Below are 25,561 nucleotides of genomic sequence, written 5' to 3'. Positions count from 1 at the left end.
TATCTTGAGTGTGTTTTTGCATTTGTTTTGTATCTGTGTGTAATGATTGAATTTCACTAAAAGTCTATTGGTCAGTTGTTTGGTTTATTATTGTCTGTGGTTTTGTCAGGAATCACAACCCTCTGATTCTATATGACTTGCATCTCAGTTCATTTAGATGTGTGTCTATCTGTAGCACAGGTGTGTGTAGGTGTTTCCCTCCTGCTGTGTGTGTGTGTGTCCTCCATGCTGTAATTAGCTAGGCTGCTCTTCAATAATGCAGAGACTGAGGAAGAGCCAGTACAGTGTGTGTATGTTTGTATGCTGGTGTGTGATGCACTGGCATTTAGCGCTTAATCAATGCCTTGCGCTGCCTGTGGCCACTAATTGAAGGTTAAGAGATGAGAGGCCTGTGAGCCTGAGATGGCGCTGGTGCAGAAGAGAGGCCTCATTCCTCTCTCCTCTCTGCCCTTAAAAATCCCCCTCTCACCCACACCCACACCTACTGTACTGTACCTCAACATATTTACCATATAGCACACACTTTATCACAGAATACAAACATTAGGCTATTTAGTGAATAGATATTACAAAATAAATCTGCATTACGTGACAGAAAAAATACTTGTTGCTGAGTTATCCTAAGCTTTTATAGTGAGGAGGGCAGCTTTTAAGGTGTTTTTCCGGTGGTCTTAGCTGGTCTTCTAGAGCTCTTTAGAACTAAACCAGCCTGGAGCCAGTTTCTTCCTGTGGTACCTGTGTTTTGGAACACGGAAGCTAGTTTACAACTGGTCTAAGCTGGTCATTCTGGTAGACCAGCAGCAAACCAGATACCAGCTGGTCATTTCAGCTTAAGGTGGCCAAGTTGTGTTTTAACATGGCAGCCAGTCAGTCAGCTAATGTTCAGTTTAGACCAGCTGGAAACTAGCTAGTATGTTCCAAAACCAAGCTAGCAATCTAAGCTAAATTTTTCAACAGAGTCTTTAGTTTTGATTATTCCATTGTTGTTTTTTTCTCTTTTGAAAATGTTTCCATTTTGTACCATTTTCCCATCCTGAATAAAAAGATGGAGAAAACGGATTGTAATAATTTTAAGAATGTGAAATTGCTTTGATACTGTCAGAAAACCTACTTTGGCCTGTTAGCATCATGTTACTATAGATTGGCTAGATACAGAAAAAGATAGAAGCGAAGGACAAACTAACAAGTTCTTTTGAATTATTTCTACTTTTCTTTCTGAAAATAATATGAAAATGGCAATTAAATAATTGTCAGTTTTGAGATGCCCAGGACTTGAAGTAAGTAGATAATTCAATGTTGCTTGGTCAGAGATGTGTGAAAAGGCTGTTGCAGGTTTCTGAATATTTCTTTTCATTTCATTGTCTCGCATACAATTAAGGTGCAGCTAAATCTTTGGAATTGGAAACATAGGCGTTCATTTAATGGAATCCTTTTTTATGAGACAGGTTCTACGACAGTACATTTTTCCAAGCAATTTAGGCATTGTGCACCATGAGTTGCTGCTCTACAAGGGCGCATATTTGTACATGTATATTTGAATTTATGTGGACATAAATGTATGCGTGTTTATGAGTGTGTGTAGGGCTGGGCGATATATCTAACGATATGATCATGCGCATCTAGTCAGTAAATCTGGTTCCCTGATTACCGCTAAATCGCCATCACCTGCTTTTAAATGGAGCGGCATTTAATAGACAGAGCCGTAGATCACTGACAAGCTATGCAATATCGCGTTCATTATCGCAGATGTATCGCCTTCGATAATGAACGCGATATTGCGTAGCTTGTCAGTGATTTAGCGGTAATCAGGGAACCAGATTTACTGACTAGATGCGCATGATTATATCGTTAGATATATCGCCCAGCCCTAAGTGTGTGTGTGTCCTAGGTAATGCATGCCTGTGCATTTGTGAGGCTCCCAGCACAAAGCTTGAACATTTTAGTTTGCATAAGCTCAATATAAATAGGTCAAAGCCTGGTTGGGAGATGCTGTGTGTGGAGCACATGCATTCTTCTCTCAATCGGTCAGTGAAAATCTTTTCAGCTCAAGAATGATCACTTTACTTTCCCGCCTAAAATCGAACCATGGTGCTCCAATCAAGACAACTGCTTAAACTGCAAGGTATGGCATCAGTATCTAGCTTTAACAAGGAACAAAGAACATTGATTCTTTCCCTGCTCTGTTCCACTGTAGAAACGGGCCTACACTCTGAAGTGCAGAGACCACATTTTGAATTATTCACTCCAAATAAAAAGCTGCATCTGTCTGTGGATAAATTATTTATGTTTAAAATGGGTCCCCCTGCCGAGGGAGGGAGATGAGGAAGGGGAGGTATTGTTCAAGTAAGAGGTGGGATCAGCTTCACTTCACAGTTCATCAGCCTGCCTTAAACACAGCGGAACGTGTTTTATTGTATTTGTTAGTATATTATAATTTTACCTAAATTATATTTAAATTAGATTAACTTTAAATACAAATTGTATAATTTTTAATTACTGTTTCAATATTTTATCACATTTTATCATATGAATTATCTAAAATTAATCAAATGTATTGTTTATTTTTAAAATTTGGCGTAAACGTATTTATTGTACATAAGCAAATAAAAAATTCATAAATTCCTTAAATGCATAAGCAACAGCAAAAGTGTGATTTACCAGCTGGACCAAAATGCAATAAAGCCTGATTAGATGCATGACATGACTTCTGTCATCTGCAGTAAAGCCCTGCAGGGGTCCGACAGCTTATCAGAATTCTGCTAAAACCTTGACAGTCACGGTAACATGCTCTTGCATTGTTTCCACCAGCGCAGTGCATCTTTTCCATCATCTTATTTGATGGATGTCTAAAATATAAAAAGAAGAAGCCTAAAACAGGCCTGATGTCTGGCCCGCATGTAAGCCATGATGTGACAATTGTCCCGAAGCCCAGCCCTTGGTGGGTAAATAAGTCAGGCCCCATCGAGCTCGCGCTGAAATGCAGTGCTGTAGCAAATCATATAGGACGCATTACCCCTTCCTTTTAAAAGTTAATGAACCTTTTTTTTTATTTTGCTATTCTAACTATGCATCCTTTTAAGGTTGCTTATTATTTTATTTAAAAAAAAAATTCCTCTGTTGTCCGAAACCCTATCAGACTTGTGATCCGTTTTTGGGCTATGACCCACTGCTCTGTGTTATATTTTGAATGAAGATACATAGTTACCCCTAATTAAAAACACCCTTCCTTGTAAATCTAGTCGGATTTGAGCTTTTAATGGACTTAATGCATGAAATTAACATATATTACCTAAGTAAGCAGTGAGGGCAAATGGGTACAGGGGCCAGTTGCATTAACTTAGCCAACATGTGAAGACTGTGTCTTAAGAACTAGTAGCAGTTGCCAAGGGATAATCAGTATTACTTTTCCAATACAAATAAGACCAATCTACCTTTTCATAACTGAATTTAAAAAGTTATGGCCAGTCTTGATTAAAAAAAAAAAAACTAGATGACTAACTTTTTAAGACTGGTCTTAACAGCTTATGCAACCGGCCCCAGGTGTTCCCTCTAGAACTAATTATCAAATTGAATAAGGAATTGAGGTAGAGAATACCAGTAGAATTGAGAAGTGAGCTGAGGTAAGAGGCTGTTACTTGTCTTCTGCATTGTGATTGGCTGGAGCTCAAGCTCCTCCCAACAGCATTGTCTCTCGAGCACCCATCAACAATCACAGTAAATTCCCCTTCACAGCTACACTTCTAAGGTGAACATTCTGAAGACACTCTGTGAAAGCTCTTCCTTTCTGTGCGGCTGTTTGGTTCTTGAGACTGGTATGCAAATCCTGAAGGTGTGTTGCTGTGATGCCAGGCCCATAATGAAGCCTCAGCTTCCCTTTATGCCCAACTCTAAGTGCTCATCTATTGATTAGATGGGAGAGAATGAGAAAGAAAGAGTTGGGATATACTGGGAGATGATACAAGAAGAAGGCCCCAGTGTGTCTGGGCTCCTAATGGACTGATCGGATGCACTCTGACTCTGTCTCCCTTGTCTTCTCCGTTTCACTGTTTTCACTCCTATTGTTTTGTGACCGTATCCATGCTGCAAACTGTTTAGATCGCTGTAAACATGCCACATACTCCAAACAAACCCATCTCTACCATATATCTACACCTCCATCTGTGTGAGGTCCACTATAGCCGCTCTTCTGACTTATTCACATATGCTGAATTATTTACAAGCAGACACAGTTCATGGAAGCTGTCGTAGAGTGAAGGCAGATCGACTCTGATTGAATGCAGAGGAAGACAGTTCCCCTTAGGGACACAGTGAGAGGAGAACGGAAAGGATGTGGTATTAAGGTAGTCAAGACATCCATGAGGAGAAATGCACAGTATTAATTTGCGGCGGTAAATGACAAGGACATCTATAATACCTATCCGTTAGCATTTCCATGCATTTCAGTGGCAGTTTGAGGCAAGTGGGAAGTACATGATTATTCGGCACTTCCCCACACAGTTTTTTTTTGAGCCAATAATCTAATTTATAAATGTCACATAAATATTTGCTCTGGGGAAAATTGTCATCACAGTGCTGATCAGGTGATAGCATTACAAAAATGCAAACAATAGCAACTATTCTGAGCTGTGACGTGAAAGGCAACAAACTAGAGTTATGTAAGTCCATATATTTAACTCCAAAACAAACCGACCACTGGCAAAAAAGCTTTTGCAATATCATGACAGATTTATGATTCATAAAATGTTTTTCAAAATACAGGGTTACTTTTGAATGTCCCTCAATAGAGAAAGATGTTTGTTGGAATAAAATGGTGTAGTTCGTGGTTCTCAGCCTTTTTGATTTTAAGGTTCACCATTGTCCGCAGACAATATTCGAAGGCCCCTTTGGTCGGCCAAGATATTTCTCACAAAAACTAGGAGTGGTAATATACATTCATATATAGATTAATATACCAGTTATAAAATAACATATAATAAATAATTACATTTTAGAAATATACACTTTGTTTTTAGTATTATTTATTATTACACATATATATACATATACATATGTAAATACACACACACACACACACACACACATACACACATACATCATATATATATATATATATATATATATATATATGAATGTATATTACCACTCCTAGTTTTTGTCAGAATTTGTTTTTCTGTTAAAAATTCTTGTCAGCTTGTCAGTTTACGTGCTTCACAATTTATTAAAGCATATTTATCTTATTGTAAATCATTTTAAGCTATCTTGCAGACCCCTTTGGAATTAAGCTGGAGCCCTCTAGTGGGCCCCGGCCCCTGGTTGAGAACCATTGGTGTAGTTACAGAATCTGCCAGTAGGGGATAAGTGGGCCATGATAACTATGCATTACTAATCTTATGCATTGTCAAATTTGAAAATAACATTTTGGATTAGTCAAATGTTATCTGCGAGCTTTGACTGTAAAATTAAGACCGAACTTACCCCATCTCGGCACAGGAGGAAATGTGTGGAGCGGGTCACTGCACACGTCATTGTTGCTGAAATGCTGTTAGCATGTGCTTTTGAACCCACAAATCCACTGCAGATTACGAGTGTTTGTGTGTGTGTGTATATATGTGCTCTCGTGCACACAGTAATCAGCCTCTCTGCATGTGTTGAGCGTGTGTGTTTGTATTCACGGTGGGTACAAGTAAGTATTGGGTTAGATTTTGAAATAGGAGATATAAAATAAATAAGTTGTTGAAATCAATAGAAGTCATTGGCTGATTTGTTAATGTGTGACTAACATTCCGCTATGCCTTACTTCATGTTTCATGCTAAAATGTCTTGCCCTGAATGTAGGCATTTTATGTGTGGTGTTGTCTTTGGGTTAATGCATTTCCCTGTGTGTGTCTGTGGCCCTCAGCAATGTTGTATGCATTGAGAGGAAAGAGAGAGAGTAATGGCTGGAGGAGGAAGGGATGGAAGAGGGGGTAAGAACAGAAAAAGGATGGAACATAAAGGGGGGATATGTGCATTGAAAGCGCCCAGTCAGTGAGTCGGCTGGTGCAGAGCTGCCACTTTCTAGCCATTTAGCACATAGATTGCAGAAGTGAGCCAAGCTGAGCCTGCAGCCTTTCTTCCAGCCTTTCTCTCTCTCTCAGGTATCTCCAAGATCTTTCTGTCTATTCATCTATTTTCCTTTCATCCTTTCGTATCGTGCATCATTTGTTCTGTATTTGAATTTCACTAAGGGCACTATCCGGGGATGTCTTGCACCTATTTTTCGGGGGCAGTCTTAGCTCACTTGGTGCCCTCAGCAACATAAGACTAAAAGGGGTCAAATATTTTAATTTACACTACTGTTCAAAAGTTTGAGGTCATTAAGATTTATTTTTTTCTTTTTTCTTTAAAAAAAAAATTATATTTTATTCAGTAAGGACAATTAAATTAATCAAAAGTCACAGTAAGGGCAAGTAATCGCTGAAGATTGTACTAATGGCTGATGAAAATTCAACTTTGCCATTACAGGAATGAATTTAATTTTTAATTTAAATTTTAATAGTATTTCACAATATTACTGTTTTTACTGTATTTTTGAGCAAATAAATGCAACCTTTATGAGCATAAGACATTTCTTTGAAAACATTTCCAACTTTTTCTGATCACAACAATTAAATTTTTTAATGAACAATAGTGTACGGTGTGTCATTCTAATGGTCTAATTTTTGTTTCAAAATACACACACACACACACACACACACACACACACACACACACATACACACTCACACACACACACACACACACATACGTGCTGTATATTAGGTTGGTATTTGAACATGAGTCCCCTTGAACATTAAACAAAAATTAGACCATTAGAATGACACCGTGTCCATATAGTATATATATATCACACACACAAATACACAAAAGTTTTTATTCATATTTTTTATGTACATTTTGAGAAACATTACCAAAACTATATATTTATCGGAAATTATTTGCAGGTCAGTTTTGTTTTTCACATAAGTATAGTTTTATGAATGATACACATATTTCAGTCTGCTTGTGTTTCATCAATGTACATTGCTTCTGTACATTTAATTTATATTAAGATGCTTAGATCATAACATTATCTAGTAATAGTAACAATCACTTAACTAAAAAAAAAATACATATACAAAAAGTGCAAATGATAAAGCCTCAAACTGTCAAAAAAAATGTCAGCGTAAATAAAATGAGGTGCGAATAATCCCTAATGCAGAGGAGAGAATTTAAAATCATCCATTTACAAAGTCAGACAGATTAATCAATAACGGTAACACCGAACGAGAGAAAAACAACAAAAAACCCTTAATCCTAAATATCTTAATCCAGTCACCTTGCAGATTGAATGGAATTCAAAAAAGGCCACAGATAATCTGAGTTTGCAGTAATTTTGTGTAATGATTTACAGATTAGCCAGTGACCACACTGTAAATGTCAAAAATAAACCACTCTAATCACTCTGAAGCCTCTGCAGAGGGAACTGCAAATTTTTATGGAATGTGAATGAGAATGAGGTGTACTGTACAATGTACGGACTGAGCAAATATCAAAGATTAATGAACAGATTGATGAGATGGTCTCAGTAACCCTGATAATCCAGAATAAAACTGTATTGAGCATGTGCTGATTGTTGTAAATGGTTACCACTCTTAGTGAGTTTACTAGCAAAACAACCCAGCAATCATGAGCAATGATGGATTGTATATAACAAACTATCACAAAGGGGCCTGCAGGCCGAGGAAATGCATTGTGATTAACAGGAATGGTAACGGTTATCTTTAACTCTAGCCCTTCAAAATAAAAGGAACTACATATTAGTGTGCATCTTTTTCTTTGCAGCCTGCATACATGCCAAATAAATGAGCATATAAAGCTTGTGAACCTGATGTTAATCTAAATGGCACATGTACAGTAATTGTGCATGTATGTGTTTTTGTCTGCCTAACACGTACTCATCAGGAAAGTGTTTCATGGAGTGCTTTGCTTTGCTCGGTTATTTATAGCTAGCAATGTTAGCATCCTTACAGTAGCAACACAATGTGTGCTTTCTCATCTGACAGACTGTGACAGTACGATAATCTAATTCAACAACCCTTATCTTAATGAGTCTTATCATTATCAAACTAATGTAATCAGTCAGGCTACATTTATATTTAGGCCTCCCGTCAAACAAGGTGCTCTTCTTCAGTTCATTGTAGCGTGTCTGTTTTTGCACACTCATGGGGGTGCGAATGTGATTTATTATTGCCTAGTAATTTAATCATACTTTTTTCTCTTTAATTTGTTATTTATACGGGTTGTCTCATTCAAAATGGACATGAACATATAATCTTTCTGTGTTTCCTATACTACCAATCTTTTTTTCTATCATGGACTTTCTATCTCAGTGGGTAGATTTTCATTCATTTTTCCATAAGCAGTGTTGCGCTGCTAGGAAACCACCAGTTGCCGTAGAGACGCAGCTCATCGGCCACTTGGAGTGGAAGACTGGGTTTGCATCCATGCCATTTTATCCTTCCTTTATGGGCTTTATTTATGCCATTAATTTTCTTTCTCTTGCTCTGTTTGCCTCTGTTTTTCTATTTTATACACTCTTTTTTTTACTCTTTCATTTATTTTGATGATACTGATAAAGAAATCTAATCTTGCATCTTGTGTGTGATAAATAATGCTGTTAATTTGCTTGTTTTTTGTTGAGGGAGAGCAATGCAACCCATGTTAAGAAGACTAAAAAACAGCTTTAGAAAGCTACACCTATCACTACTTGATGCAGGAGCCTAAAGATCAGTACATCTGTGTAATTGGTATTACACCTCCAAATTCTCAAAACACACCCAACTGCCCTTTACAAACCTGATGACAGCCTAGAGATTCCACCCACATTTAGCATAACCCACTGTAATGACCCAGCGAGGCCGCAGCTAATGAGGAACACAGTGGCACTGTTCCCTTGCCACATGCCAACCCCCAGGGATTCTTAAGGGCGGCGATATGTTTTGTGTATTTGTCAGCCTCATTTCAGCTTAAGTCAGTCTCTTCTTTACTTCTCTTCCTGTGCAAGCACCTTGAGGCCAGACTAATTACTAAGCCAGTACAGCTCTTACTATAGTCTGGACCTGGAGCCGCACCCTGATGTCTTAGGGGCCATTCACACAGAACGCGCCTTTGCGTCTAAAACGTGAGGGATGCAATAGCGACAATAATGGCAATAATAGAAATAGACAAACAGCAGAATTGATAGATACGAGTTTTGATATGGAAAAAAGAAAATAATTGCACTGGTGATAAAAATGGTGTTGCTGCTCAGAGAACAAAAGGACAGAGATCTGTTTGGGTTCACCCCATCCTCTGATGCAGAAATAAATACAGGGAATACCATCGACTTGTTCAAGAGCTTTTCTTTTAACTTGACACACCGTCTTAAAAACGCGGTGCTCAGGTGCGAGGCGCTGCAAAGACACGAGACGCAAGCATAATGGTCATACATGTCCATCAAGAGCATGTTTACATAGAAAAACAATGGAAAAGTACCACATTGGAATGGAAAGAACACGTTCTTTGTGAACGGCCCCTTATTCTGGTATTATTCGCAGACTCTGTTTAAGATGATTTCAGCATCTTGTTGGCTGCTATACAAGATGGCAACTAGGATTCCTTAGGGGGTCTGCACTGGGAGTAAATTGAAGCCTAAACGCCATCCATATAATGAGATGTTGTGGCCAGACCTGATTTGATTGGTACTGTTAAAATTCAAGACTGAATTACTGATGAGCCATTACATTATGGTGTAGTGTGTATTATGTACATTAGATGTAGTGTGAACATGCTTTTCGATTTGCATTCATGTCAGTTCAATTTGGAGGGTAAGGTATTAACAGAAATTCACCATGAATGTTTCCCGAGCCACTCCTTGACAATTCTGGCAGTGTGGCATGGCACATTATCCTGTTGGTAATGGCCTTTACTGGCAGGCAGAATGGGTGCACTTGGTCCGCAACGATGTACAGATACCTGACAGCTGTCAGGGATTGTGCTATTGGGATAATGGGGCCTAAAGTGTCCCAAGAAAACATACAGCATTTCCACAGCATGACAGTACAGTGTTCACCCAACAGTGCATCTAGGTGCCTTAGCCTCTGTTAGTAATCGGCATATCCATGCTCGGCCATCGACTTCATACACAAGGAATCTTGATTTGTCAGACCAGGCTACTTTCTTCCGCTCATCCATAGTCCCATCTTGATGATCTTTGGCCAATTTCATGCGTTTTTGGTGATGATGTGCAGTTAGCAATAGCTACGCAGCAAACAATCAGCAATATTGTAAAATTATTACAATTTAAAATAACTGTTTTCTATTTTAATATATCTTAAAATGTAATTTATTCCTGTGATAGGATAGTTGAATTCTCAGCAGCCATTACTCCAGTCTTCAGTGTCACATGATCCTTCAGAAATCATTCTAATATGCTGATTTTGTGCTCAAAAAAAACATATCTTATTATTATCCCAGTTGAAAAGGATTGTGGTGCTTAATGAAATATGGAAACTGTGGTACAGTATTTTTTTTAATCTTAGCTGAACAGAAAGTGCGTGCAGAAGAGCATTTTTTTAATTTAGAATCTATTTTTTTTGTTTTTTTTTTTTTTTCTCAAAATCCCACCACCACATGCGTAGGGCTCTGAAAGCCTTAAAAAGAAGGTTTAGTGCCAGTGGGGGATGACACTGTGTTAATCAGGTTACTGATGGGGAGGACAGTGTGTTAAGCAGCGTGCTGGTCTGGGTGACGGTGTGTTGATCATGGCACTGATAGAGGGTTATAGTGGAAAGGAAGGTGGTTGTGTGTTAAAAGCATGGCATTTGTAGCATGATAACATTTTTTGGCCTGCAGCTAAAAATAAATATAGTTGAAAGAGACCTGCAGTGGTGGCAGATCAGGTATGCAGCAGAGAGGAGAGAACAGCACACTTTAATAAATGCCAGGCCTCAGCAGACTCCACACAGACCTGCGGGCCTGTGGAGAGAGAGAGAGGGTGCAGAAAAAGACAGTTCCATCTCGTCTGTGTCAGTATCCCTGTGGAAGAGAATGAGAGTGTGAAAATCAGCAGAGAAGAAAAAGAAAACAGCAAGTTAAAGGGATAGTTCAACCAAAAATGATCCAACTCACAGCACATGAGTCCTATGAATTACATTAACGGTCCATTTTGGACCTTAGCAGATATCATTATTATCTGTAGTTGTATGCAGTCCACTTCATGAGCCTCTTTGGTCTTTTGGTTTTATAAAGTGAAATATAACCACACACAGTTTTGCAACAACATGAGGGTCAGAAAATAACGACTGAGTGGGTGAAGAACATTTTTTTTCCTTTCATAACTAATCCATTTTTCTCAAACCTGACATTAATCACATAAGTGCTTCTGATGGTAGATGGGGGGTTGGGTTTAGAATGTAATTATTAATGTGAATGTAATTATTCCTCCATAAATCCCAACAGAGAATTCCCCAGTGTGGGATGAGTGTGTTGGTGTACTACACTTTGGGAAGAGTTTAGTAATGGCAGGTCATGGAGCAGAGGGAAGGGCGGTCTGACCCAGATTTTTTTGTCTGTCACTTTCTCTCTTTCTCTGAGTCACTGAAGAACCCTGATGACGCAGAGGGGAAAGAGAGACATGGAGAAAGAAACTGAGACATTTTGATGTTGATGCTTCATTAATGGAACAGCACACCTTCCCTTTCAAATGCTTTTTGGCTCTGCTTTTTTCTCCAGGAGAACACGGCCAGGTCAGGCTGACATGGTTTTAATGTTTCTCTACTTAAGAGCTAGCATGGTAGCAAAATTCAACTCTCAATATAAATTTCAGCACTACAAAAAAAAAAAAAAAAAAAAATGCTGTGAACACACTCCTTTATATTAAAACAAATATTAATAAATGCTAAATATTTAAATATAAATGTTAAATATATTTGTATAATTTAAGTTTATTTTATATAATTAAATATACATAAATACAATAATATTTATGATTTTTATTTATAAAATGTAATATAATTTATGTTTTGAACACACCACTTTATATTTAATATAAATATGAATAAATATATTAAATATACGTAATTATTCAATCAATATACAATTTTTTCCAGCAATTATTCAACTAAATGGTCAGTAACAAAATAAAAAAGAAGGCAAACTAATTACCAATAGATTAAGTAAGCCAAATAAACATATTTCATGTATCTAACAGTATCAAATATTAAGATGAAATATTCAGAAATTAAACATAAATAAAAAAGTAAACAAAGTTAAAATTAAACAATTTAAATTATTGTGTAAAATTACAATAAAATATTCTCAGTTATTTTTGTGATAGCATTTAGTAGTAGCATTCAGTACTACTGATATAGCAGAAAGATATTGTTTCTAGTATCGACATCATCCAATAGCCTTTCATTCTCAGCAGACAGACATTAGCCAGTCACAGAGATGGATTAGGGGTTTGTGGATGCCACTTAATGAAAGAGAAGAAGAAATTGATCTTAAAATGGCCTTATTGCTCAAGGAACATTGATTTCAATAACTACATGGCATGTAATGAAAATGACTGATGTGAATGATGTTGATGCAGTTGATGTAAGAGAGAAAGCTTTCGGCTGGTTTAAAGTGCCAGGTGAGTGTGGCCTCCTAGATGACGAGCGTCTGTGATGGTTAATAAATTGGCAGAAGTGTGGTCTCTGCTTTGGGCTTTCAGGACCTCCTGTGATTAGGCCACAACCGGAGCCTTCAGGAGAGCAGAATAACAGTTAATATTTCATCAAATCAATAATGCAACAGCTGCCATGGGAGGAAAATAGAGAGAGATGGAGATGAGAGAGAGACAGGGGAGGAGATAGAGTGAGAAATTGGGAGGGGAGGCTGAGATACAGAGAAAATGAAAGAGAGAACACCAAATCTGCAATCACATTCCCCAAGAAAGGCCCGGTAACCATAGTAACTGGAGATGACTGTCACATGATGCGGAGGAGTGTAGTGAAAGGGAGGGGACCTATGAAAGGAAAGGGAGAGATGATAATCACGGGATGGAGTATAAAGGGGTAAGTCAAAAGCAGATTGAGTCGAGTTCTGTGTTGCCTCCATTATGCTTCATGTCAAGAGAAGCCAAAGGCTTTCCCATCATCCAGACTGCTTACTTATGACTATGACATAACAACTGAGTAAAATATGCTAAGACCAGTGAACTGTTATAGGAGGGGGCAGGGGATGAAAATAATGAGGACAGTAGCATAGTATGAAAACCAAAGACGTGATCTTTCTTTTGCTGTTTCATCCTTGTGGCTATTATCTCAAGTGCTGAGCATGACCAGAGGAAGATAGTTTTCTGTTGGCCTTGCTCTGGACAAATTGTATTTAGCTTAACGAAACACCTTCCATAGTGGCACTCTTCATCAGCTGAGTCATTGTAATGTATATGAGCATCAAACGGAGGCCGTTTATGTTGCGATACCATTTTTGTGTCTAGGCTGCACTGTGTTGACGAGGCTGCTTTTGAATTGTGGGAAATATCCTCCAAGCTTATTTAACAAGATTTGGCTGTTTTTGATCCAAGTTCTCACACACATCATATTCAAGGGGAGAGTATTACATAATTCACACTATATAGTTTGTGTATTATAGTACGCATATAATCTGGAGCTATATTTCAAAACATGGTGAGCTGCATGCCGCCTACATAGGCATCTGCATTTTAAGACAGCATACTGACTTGTCATGGAAACTCATAAATCAGAGACTCAAAAAGGAGCTAGCAACTGATTTCAGTAGAGGGTGTGTCTCAGTCAGCTCCCTAGCTCCCGAGCTCGGAATCAGTATATCGTGTACACGAATTTGGTCACTGGTAAGTTCCCTGGCTCACTGCACATTGGGACAGTGATTACTCAGTTTCCGGTGACATGACTACCTACAACGTCAAGGGACAACAGTGTAGAACATCTCCACTGGAATTAATCAACAACAGACAGGACCAATCTCTTTTTGATATTATTTTTATTCTCTTTAAACACATTGTTCTTTTAACATTTCAGCCAAATATTAACGATAACTAGATTGTGATCATTACATATTATATATATATATATAGGTTTGGTTGTTGATACAAATTTATATTGTTTGGAGAAAAACTTGGAACAGCTTCTGAATACAGTTGAAATCGAATTTTATGGTTTTGAATAAATGTTTTGATGGAAATTGATGGGTTTCAAAAATAGTTTGATGACTATATATTAGTATCGACAAAGTGACAATAAAGTTAAAATAAGGATTAACAATGAGGAAATAGAAAGAGTGTATGAAAATAAATTTTTGAGTGTTATAATTGATCATAAATTATGTTGGAAACCACATATAAATTATGTAAAAACAAAAATGTCCAAATCCATTGCAATATTAAATAAAACAAAATATACTTTGAATGAAAACACATTATATATTGCATTGTGCGCTCATAGTTCCGTACATTGTGTGGGGTCATACATATAAAACTAATACAAATTCATTATATATGTTACAAAAAAAAAGCTATAAGAATTTGTACATTGTGTGGGGTCATACATATAAAATTAATACAAATTCATTTGTTAGCAAATTACTTTTGACTGATTAGCAGAGTTCCGCTAGAAATAAAAAGTGCCGTATGAAAGTACGGCAAGGTTTCGTTTTCACGGACATTTTGATGAGTGTTGCCCGGTCAATATCGCCTAATTAAGTAGCCAGTTGAGGAAACTGAAAGCAGTTTATGTAACTTAAAAAATGACATAATCAGCCCGTATATGCACACATTTAGTATTAGCCTAAATGTTCAAAATAGACGGAAAAAAAACATCCGATTGCGTCAATCAGTTTTTTACTAACATGGTCATTGCTCTGATATGTTCAATGGAGCAACATTCTCATTATTCGACCCTCTTTGAATCCGTTGCGTCGTCCTGCCTTTTTCGCAGCGCGAACAGTACATTTGTTTTTTCGTTACCATCAACTTACCTCACATCTATTCGACACTTTGGCTCTTTTTTCCCGGTCCGGTGGCGGAGAGCTGTCTGGGTCTGGACATCTGTGCTTCAGGCGTTCCTGATTCATATCCTCCTTCGCGTCTTGGCCTCTGAAAAAACTAATTAAGGCTATCTGCCTGGCCTGGCCATATTTGAAAACGTCTCTCAATAGTTCGGGGTTTTAGGTCTATATTTATAGCCGTTAGGCGTGCGCTTTATTTGAAATGCAAATGCGATGTTGTAAAAAAACTTTCAAACTGGTCGATTCAGATTGAACTAGGGGGGCGGGGCCGGGATTTAGGCAGTTTTTATCTGACAATTTGACCGGAGAGATTTAATTTTGTGCAACATTTAATTTTTTCCCGGCCAAGTGTCCGTAATTACCGGACAACGGAAACCCTGGACTGAAGTACATTTTAAATAATCATGGTTTAAGGTTTTTTTTGTGTTTTTTTTTTTTTGCTTGGATGTGCTGATTAACCTACTGCAGCACATTTAATGTTATTATAATTTCAGATGGTTATTTGATATTACATCTAAATTTAATATACAATACAAGTTTCAATAGAAATTACAAAAGTATACAAAGTATATTTTAGTTTACCATAAATTCTTGTCAGTACATTAGATGGTATGCTTTTACCATATTCCAAAGTAGTAATCTATCCTAATTTTAATCTATCCCTGTATTAAAAATCAAAACTATAATTCATTTTCATTTAATTGCAGTCAACATGCAGTTAAGTGTCTGAAAATGTTAAATTCATTTTGCACTGAAATATATTATTTAAAGTATATTATTTATATTAAATGTACTCTTTAGAATTAAGCTACAGTGTATTGCTTTTTCACAAGGTCGACAGATTAAAAAGATGTAGATGTGCAGTAGGATGCTCGTTACTAACAGTGTTTCTCTTGTATATCAGATCCAATCATCTCATCTTTATGAATCAGTAGTTTATCATCTATCTGGTGTTGTATTCAGTCTCCTAAAGGACTATAGTATTAGTCAGTGCAGGCCTCAGCAAGACCTGACCCATGTGACAAACACAGGCCTCTTTCCGTGTTTTTTTGCCGCAAAGCCATATGACAGTCTCTCCTGATAGGACTTTCTTATTGTGTGTGACCCAGACAAACCCAGCAGCTGCTTAATGATGCTGATCTGCGTGTGTCTGTCTATCTTGATGATAATATGATAATCTCTCTGTCTTGAGATAATAAAGGCAGGAGATGAATGTTCATCACTGCATAGCGTGCCATTCTGTGGAACATACAGCGTCAGTCATCTATACCCTCAAATTTATGTCATGGGCTTTCCCTCTCTGCCATAGAGACGTAGCTCTTTAGCCACTTGATGAAATAGTGGGTTTGCCTCTGTAATTTTAGCCTTTCCCTTTTGGGCTTGTGTGTTTTCTCTCACTCTGTTTTAAATATAGGCCATATGATAATTTTGTTCTGTTTAAAATTTATTTAGATTTATGCATTTGGCAGACTCGCTTAAGCAAAGCGACTTATTATCCCTGGGAATCAAACCCATAACCTTGGGCTTGCTATCAACATGCTGTACACTACCTGAAGGACACAATGATGCTTTAGAAAACTTATAGCTAGTTCAACATCGACCCAAACAACAACTTCCTTAAACATGATTATACTGTATACACCAAGTTTTACATAATATATGTTTATGGATTCCCTCAGAATCGAACCCGTAACCCTGGGGGACTACCAGAGGCCAAAAGGATGTTTTGGTATACTAAAGACTAGTTCACATAGACTCAAACAAAACGTTCATTAAATATATTAACATGATTATATGTATCATGTTTATATGCACTTTATAAGTTTATGCATTCCCTGGGAATCGAACCCATAACCTTGGGGTTGCTAGTGCCATATTTTACACTACCTAAAGGCCATAAGGATGCTTTGGAAAACTAAAAGCTAGTTCACATAGACCAAAACACCTAATTCCTTAAATATTTCAATGTGATCAGCATGACACATTATCTGTCACAGAGTCACCAGCAACATCAGATCCTTCAGCTCCACCCACTCATTCACAATCACTAGCACTTCACCTGTCAGCACCAATCAAGTCACAATATAAAGCCACCTTCCCATCACCACCACAGTGTCTGGTCTTATTGTTTACATATGTGTATCAACTTAGCTGGCTCCTTTCCCTACTTATTTATTTATCGGACCCATTCCAGCCATCAGCCATCCCTCTTCTGTCTTCAGCTCAGCACACCGGATCAGCCACAACGTGGTTAGGAAAGCCACAGTGAATGTTCAGCTAAGTCTCTGCTCAAGATTATCTGCTCATTATCTCACCTGTGATCATCGCTTGCTCCTCACCTGAAACCTTAAATAAAGCTCTATGATACTGTCATTTACCTGTGTTGTTTCCTTCTGTTTGCTGACAGAAGACCAGGCCGCTAACATGCAACACAATACAGAGCCAAGTGGTGATTGGCAACTGAACCCATTTGCTGAGCTCAAACAAGCCATTCGCCCGTCTCTTCAACCTCTTACCACCTCTTCCTCACAATCTGCCTCTGCCTGTCATATGGCCTGTCCGGCAACGTTCTCTGGTGAGACGGTGGAATGCAGCGGATATCTACTCCGATGCTTACTCTTCTTTGAGATGCAGCTTCAATAATTCCCCAATGATCGGGCCAAGATCACCTGTATAATCTCATTCAAGTTTGGACATGCTCTGCAATGGGCATGATCCATCTGGGACACCAACAGCCCGAAAACAAACTTGCTTACTACTTTTGTCACGCACTTCAAAGAGGTTTTTTGCTGGACGGCCAGTGAGCTGTCAGTCAACGATCAACTCTTCCGGTTACGCCAAGACCGATGCAAATCGACTCATACCACCTCACTCGTGTGGAGCGTTAATGGAGAAAAAAATGGTCTCTGTTTATACTGAAGAGCAGCAGGGCATATGATGTTTGCCTGTCTTGTCAGTCCACCATGCCCAGCAGTGAGTACCCTTCAGTTGCAACCTATGATTGCACCCTTGTCCTGCACTACCTTGCTGGTAACTACTGCCCACCAACCTATTTCAGCGCGAGCTCTGCTTGACTCGGGATTGTCCGGGAAAATTCTCGCTGAATCTCCTTCGACAACTCAACCTTTAGAGGTGAACTTGTCCTCAACCATTAAATATTTGCAATATCCTGGGAAAGCTGCTGGACAAAGGCGAGATCCTGTACTGCTCACCCACTCCGCTTTGGTTGTCTGCATCTGGAGCCCATCTCCTTTCTGGTGCTTGAGGGTTCAACTGTTGATATCATCCTGGGATGCCCTTGGTTAACCCAACATTCCCTGAAAGTGAAGTGGAACACTAGTGAGATCCTACAGTGGAGTGATTATTGTATTCAAAACTGCATTTCTTCGGTTCTGAAGCCATCTGCACCCCCATCTTCATTCACAACAAGAGAGGTGGGTGTGTTTGTCTTCTATTAATATTAAGGGTACAGGGAATTGGAGTTTGTGTTTGTCAAGTAAGGCAGCCACGAAATTACCACCTCATCGGCCATGGGACTGTGCAATTGACCTGCTGCCTAGGGCCACGCTGCCGAAGGGTAGAGTTTACCCGCTGCCCATCCCGGAACAGAAGGCCATGGAGGAGTACATTGAGGAGGCTCTCAAACAAGGATTCATCTGCCTCTCAACTTTACCAGCTGCATCCAGCTTCTTCTTTGTCGATAAGAAGGATGGAGACTCAAGGTCCTACATTGACTACCGGGTCCTGAACTCCCAGAAAGTCAAGTACCTTTATCCACTTCCTCTGGTTCCTGCTGCCCTGGAACAGCTTTGTGGGGCTCACATTTTCTCCATGCTGGACCTGCGTAGTGCTTAGAGCCTCATTCGGTTCTACAAGGGTGATGAATGGAAGACAGCATTCGTAACACCATCAGGCCACTGTGAATACCAGGTGATGCCATAATCTTTTGGAGTATCTCCACCACATGTGATCCTGTACATCGACTACATCTTCATCTACTTTCAGAGACTGGCCGAACATCGCCACCACATGAAACAGGTCCTTGAGAAATTGAGAGATCACTATCTGTATATCAAACTGGAGAAGTGTGAGTTCCACTGTGTTACCATCCAGTTCCTCAGTTAAATCATCGACCACCATGGCTTTCACATAGACCAGAGGGAGGAGCAAGCCATCAGAGATTTGCCTCAACCTACAACCATCAAGGAACTTCAGTGTTTCCTAGGTTTTGTCAGTTTCTATCACGATTCATCTCCAACTTCATCCAAATCTGCACATCCCTCCTCACCTCACTCTTCAGAAATAAGACCAATTCTCCATCCTGGATGCCTGATGCCATCAACGCTTTCCACCAGCTCAAGGAAGCCTTTTGCACCGCTCCTACTCTGGCACACCAAGATCTACAACTTCCTTTTGTAGTTGAAGTAGATGCATCTATGGTCAGGGTAGGAGCAGTCCTATCCCAGCATCACAAATAGCCTAACATCATCCATCCATGTGCCTTCTACTCCAAGAAACAATCCCCGGTGGAGCAAAACTATGTTAACCGGGAACTCCTAGCTATCAAGCTTGCCCTAGAGGACTGGTGACACTGGCTGGACAGAGCCAACCACCATTTTGAAGTCATAACTGATCATCATAATCTGGAATATCACAGAGATGCTGAACGACTCAACCGACTCCAGCCCAGCTCAAAGAACCAAAAAGCAGATGCACTCTCCCGTCTCCATCACTCTGAAGACATTAACTCTCCTCCGGAACCCATACTCCCTCCAGCTATTATTGTGACTCCCATCCAGTGGTCCCTTAATGACCAGACCATGGAAGCCACTCGCCCTGAACCTGCTCCGGATTTATGGTTTATGTACCATCATCCCTATGGCTAACCCTTCTTGACTGAGTACATTCATCTCCGGGCTCTGGACACCCAGGCAGCCAGCAAACCCTCTCGCTCCTCCAAAATCACTACTGGTGGCTTGGGACGTCTCCCAATTCGTCAAGAGCTACTCAGTCTGCGCCATCTCCAAGAATCCCCTACACCTATCGCACGGTAAACACACAGTAAACCCTTGTTGGCCCTGGCCCCACCTCAGTTTTTTTGACTGATCTCCTTCCTTCCAACTCCCATACCTGCATCCTGGTGGTCATAGACAGGTTCTCTAAGACCATCAATGAGACATGAATTGGAGGTGTCATCACTGTATAACTTGCTATCCTGTTTTCTAATTAAAACACATCCATAATGGTAGTGAATGTCTATGCGTGGCTATCTGAAGGGACTTTGCCTGCATGCAATTACCAGTACTTGACTTTCTCTGGCTTTTCTGTGTGCTATTAACATCAGCAACATTTATAACACTGTCTTAACAGCGACACTAAAAAGTCTACTAAAGTTTCAAAGGGGTGAAATGTATCTTTTGCCTCTCTTGAGTTCTTATAAATAAATTAACTCTTATAGATAAATTAACTGAGTGAAGACAAAAAGTGAACACAGATTCACAAAAATTATGGAAAATAAACTGATTACTGAGTTAGCAATCCACCCACTCACAGCACCTCTTTAGATCATGTCCATATTGAAATACAATAAAAATCTTTTTTTTCATGACCTCTCAGCCTCCTTACTTCAGAAGTCCACCACATGCTGGTGGTTGTAACCTTGAAAAGATGATTTGTAGTTTAAAACCATGTCTAGGGAGATGTGTCATGGCCTTGAGTAGGGTCTATACATCTTCAGCAAAGCGGAGCATCTCTTTTCCTCTGTGCTGTTTTGAAAAGAAAAGATGCCATTGTCAGTGATAAATTATTAGACCACAGCCCTTGGGGCTCATGAGGGACTGTATGTTACTCCTCTGTTCATTGCAAGATTAAAAGCCACCTGATTCAACACTAGATGACTAGATTGATTTTGCCATATTATACCTGACCTTCACCGTACTCCACACTAATATACATTAATATACATTATTATAGAATATACATTAACAAGATATCATAATTTCCGGTTTTCTGTCTTTTTTTTTTTTTTTTTTTTTTTAAAGATTGAAACTGATCCCACAAATTCACTTGTGGGCATGCTGGGTCTCTTTCAGCTGTGATCCAGTTAAGATGTCATATAATTAATCATGATGTGTTGTGATGTGTAACATATCATGAGGTAGTTAACCCTAATGATACTCTGAGGAATCCAGCATTTACTATAAAATGACAGTTCTATTGTGGGTTCACAGTGCTTACTTACGTCACTTTTACAATAACTTTGCTCATACCAGGTGCAGCGTCAGGGTGTCTGTAAGGATACTGTCTGTCACGCTGAGCTAGTGACTGATCTGCGATGCAAATCTACAGCGTGTTGAGATCTCTCCACATGCTGTTTCCTCTAATAAATGAATGCTGATGAAGATTGGTCCATTCTCTTTAGTCTGTGCAAAGGCCATAATGAATAGCTATTATGTGTCTCTATGAGGCTGATCTAAATTCAATATGCAATCACATGCTCCATCAGTGCCATACACCCCCCCCCCCCAAAAAAACAAAAAAAAAAACAAAAAAAACAAAAAACAAGAGAAAAGTAGAAAGAGCAAATGAGGACTGAGAGGCGTGACTGGTGTTGTGACATTACAGACAGACCCACCTGCAAGAATTGCACAGAGAGAAAGTAAACAGATGCAGGTCTGCAGAATCTGTCAGTAACTGTCAGCTTTATTCTTGCTGTTTTCTTTAATTAAAAAAAAAATGTTCCCATTGCAAATCTCCAGCTCTGAGACTGAGGCATTTGCCATTATAAAGGCTCAAAGAGCCTGTGGGCACCAGTTTGATGTCCCATAATTCCCCGGAAGGGGTAAAGTTAAGGTAATCCTCTGGTTCATGTTGTGTTGTGAAGCTCTAACCTGCAGTTCTTTATTCTTGTAGATTATTAGACTACATATAACCATTAATATGACATTTTGTTTCACTAAATTATTACTAAATTCATTTTTAATAAAAAAAAAAAAAAACAGATAGAAGCATCTACTGGGATTAAATACAGTATGATGTGTGTGTGTGTGTGTGTGTGTGTGTGTGTGTGTGTGTGTTTGTTACAAGGTTCAGTCATGCTGAGTTCAGAGGACTTGCTCTCAAAGGTCACACTCACTGGGGGAGAAGGAAGGGGAGGCTCCCTCAGCCAATCATACTGCCTCCTGCTGCTGATGCTGCCCCCGCTGCATCACTATGGAGATGGCAGCAATATCTGTCCCTATTGACAAGTTATACGGAAGATGCATCCATTTTTTCTCAGTGGAGAGGAATATATCTGCATCTACACAGTAGAAAAATGCCACAAAATAGCATTTACATTAATTATGGATTAATTAGCGACATCCATGCTTTGTTGTCTTTTTCTCTTTTTAATTCCCAGGCCCCCACATCTCACTCCTTTTAGTGTGTGAACGCTTTACTCTTTCTCACAGCATATAATGGAGAGAGACTCTCTATTTAACATGGGTCTTTTCTTTTCACTCCACTCATGCAGTCCATTTCTCACGCTCTCCTCTTTTGGCTTGTGTAGTGGCATCTCTGTTGTGGATTTGCAGGTCGGCGGAACCCAGCCTCTTCGTGTAGTAGGCTCGATTGTGATCTTTTTAAAAGAAACTAAACGCTCTCTTCAGAAGTCATTACTGCTGTCAAGCTTTTTAAAGATGTTTGTAAAAGGGAGTGATGTCATAAGAGGAGGTGAGCAGGACAGAGGAAGTAAGAGGGAGGGAAGAATGAACAAGAAACAGGAAGCCAGGATGATGTGTGTATGTATTGTCTATGTATTGATATATTGGATTTGTATATATTTATATTAAGTAATATAAATATATTTAAATATTTAAAAGTAATAATAGATCATAATGATAATGCACAATTTCAATTTACTTTGTTTATATTTGTATTTAACAACAATAATAATAATTATTATTATTAAATACAAATTAAATTTGTATTTTATCTCTTGATCAGATTTCACTTTAGAATAAGGGCTAATCACAGAAAGCACGTGGGAATCCATTGAGAATAGGAACAAAGGGATCAAGAACAGATTGGGTGGTCATGGCTTTTTCTAATTGAATGATAGTTTCTTGAGCTTTTTGCTCAGGTTGGTAGGTTTACATATTCTCAGCACATTAGAGATCTCATTTGAGCTTCACTTTCTGATACTTTACTGTCTAAAACAATAGTATCTGGTCCTTTATCATCTGAATGTAGTATGTGTGATAACAAATTTTGTAACCATTAGAATTGAGACTCAAAATGATTACAAATCCAACACATTTGAGTGTGCTCTTAAAAGTTTTTCTCTTTCAAATGGAGCGACTCTATGTAAAGGAGGAACAGCAGATTCAATAATTATAATAATATGTTGATAGTTGATAGTTCAGTTGATAGTACTGGAACAGTTGGAGATTCTGTTATCTCTTTCCTTCCATTATGCTCTCTCATTCTACCCTTGCACGAGTTCCTATAACCCAAAGTTGTTATGTTTTTTTGTTCCCTTTTTTTCTCTTAAAGCAAGAGCCAGCTCATTGAGAGGGCTTTATAAAAGATTTTGTGCCAGTTGTACATGCGAACTTGCATTATTCAGTCATCCTTTAAATACAGTAATTATTTCAACTTATAGCCCATCACAAGACCCCAGAGGTTAATTTTTACAGCTCAGAAGAAATGATTTTGTTGATCATTTTTTTTCCTTTTTAATTTGTTTGCCTGTAAAAAATAAAAGAAAAAAAATAGAAAAACTTTTATGAATGTTTTAAGTATAAACATCTATTTTGTGACCATACAAGCATGTTTACTGGAAAACAAGACAAATATATTTATAATAGTTTTCATTCAAGCAGCCTAGCAGTCAATTTTTGTCTCACGTTTCTGCTTAAATTCTTTGGAATGAATATAAAAGGCACATACGAATCAACTGTTGACACAATAAAGCCACAATCACACTGACAGTGAAGAAATTGCTGCAGGTCACGAGTCTCAATGCTGTCAGTTGCAAGTAGTTCCCACAGTGCATCACTGCTTATTTGCATAAAGTTGAACTCTGCTTAATTGCGAAATTAACATCTTCTTGTTGTTTTGTTGAACTGTCATTGTCAACAATCCTGAGGAGTATTGAGCTAAAAAAAAATTTATAGAAAAGCCAAGATGATTTGGTCTTTGAAATAATGAGTTCATATTTAAATGTCAGACTTTTAATTGCTAATCTTAAAATTGGTTCAATTTGAAGCACAGTTTGTGACGACTTCTGTTTGTAAGTCTTCACCTCATCACACTGATGGATGTTCTCTGTGTGTTTTCCTTTAACAGGCTGATGCTAAGATGGTCTGTGATGTTGTGAGCCGTATGGAAGATACCGAGCCCTACTCTCCAGAGCTGTTGTCCGCCATGATCCGCCTGTGGTCTGACTCAGGCATCCAGGAGTGCTTCAGCCGTGCCCGCGAGTACCAGCTCAATGACTCCGCCCAATAGTGAGTACAGCCCTCTGCTGGGAAGAGGCATTAGTGCTTTTACGCTTCATTAAGAGCATTCTGCCTAAATATACCTATGTTTTATTATATCATTGACTATCATGCTTCAGTCCAGAACTATCCACAGGGCATATATTTTATGGACTGTAAATTAAACGTGACCACATTAGGTAGCGTCTACAGTATAATATGTATAGTCTTTATTTCCAATGCTTGTTTGAACAGGTTGCTTTTAAAGTATTACTTGAACTCAAGTAATGTCACTCTGAAGGGAATTTACAGATGCAATTACAGTATGCACTGATGAAAGGTCTCGAGTTTGTGTGTGTATGTGTGCAATACGTGTATGCGAAAAGAGTTCAGTCAGCATTATATTTCTGATGTTGTGGTTTACTGTAATAGTTTGGGAAGCCTTTTCTTGTGGAAAGTGGTGTTTAGATGAAGACAAAGTACTTGCTCACATATTGACAACACAGATTATGTTACTATGAGGCAAATGTGTGGAGGGAAAGAGTTTGCAAGACAAGTCTGGGAGAGATGTTTTTCTTCTTCATTATTTGCATATAAACATCACCAAGTTTTGCATAAATGTTCAGCCTTTTGTTCAGTGATCAGTAAGACAAACAGTTGCCAGTGGTATTTCATCAAGTTCAGGTGTAAGAAAACAGAAATAGCAAATGGTACAAGGACAATATATTTAATCTTACAATTTATATATTTGTGAAAGAGTGCTGTTAGGAGCTGAAGGGGATTGACCAATATATGGCTGACTGATATTTACTTTTTGATAGATTTATACATATATATATATATATATATATATATATATATATATATATATATATATATATATATATATATATATATATTTTTTTTTTTTTTTTTTTTTTTTTTTCAATGACCTTGCCAATATGTGATTGACCAATATATGGCTGACTGATATTTACTTTTTGATAGATTTATACATATACCGCAAACAC

General features: G+C 38.4%; 1 protein-coding gene across 3 annotated transcripts in view; it reads left to right on the top strand.

Annotated features, from left to right (window-relative positions):
• Positions 1 to 25,561, top strand: part of LOC109103784 (guanine nucleotide-binding protein G(o) subunit alpha) — an 85,323-nt gene that overhangs the window by 40,137 nt on the left and 19,625 nt on the right. For all 3 annotated transcript variants that reach the window (XM_042775222.1, XM_042775220.1, XM_042775221.1), the window contains exon 4: positions 24,421 to 24,581. In XM_042775222.1, the coding sequence (XP_042631156.1) occupies positions 24,421 to 24,581 (161 nt within the window). The remainder of the gene's footprint in view (positions 1 to 24,420; positions 24,582 to 25,561) is intronic.

The sequence above is a fragment of the Cyprinus carpio genome, chromosome A18 (assembly GCF_018340385.1).
Source record: "Cyprinus carpio isolate SPL01 chromosome A18, ASM1834038v1, whole genome shotgun sequence".
Taxonomy (NCBI): domain Eukaryota; kingdom Metazoa; phylum Chordata; class Actinopteri; order Cypriniformes; family Cyprinidae; genus Cyprinus; species Cyprinus carpio.
The sequence above is the reverse complement of the archived record's forward strand: the minus strand, read 5'-3'. Positions and strand labels throughout refer to the sequence as shown.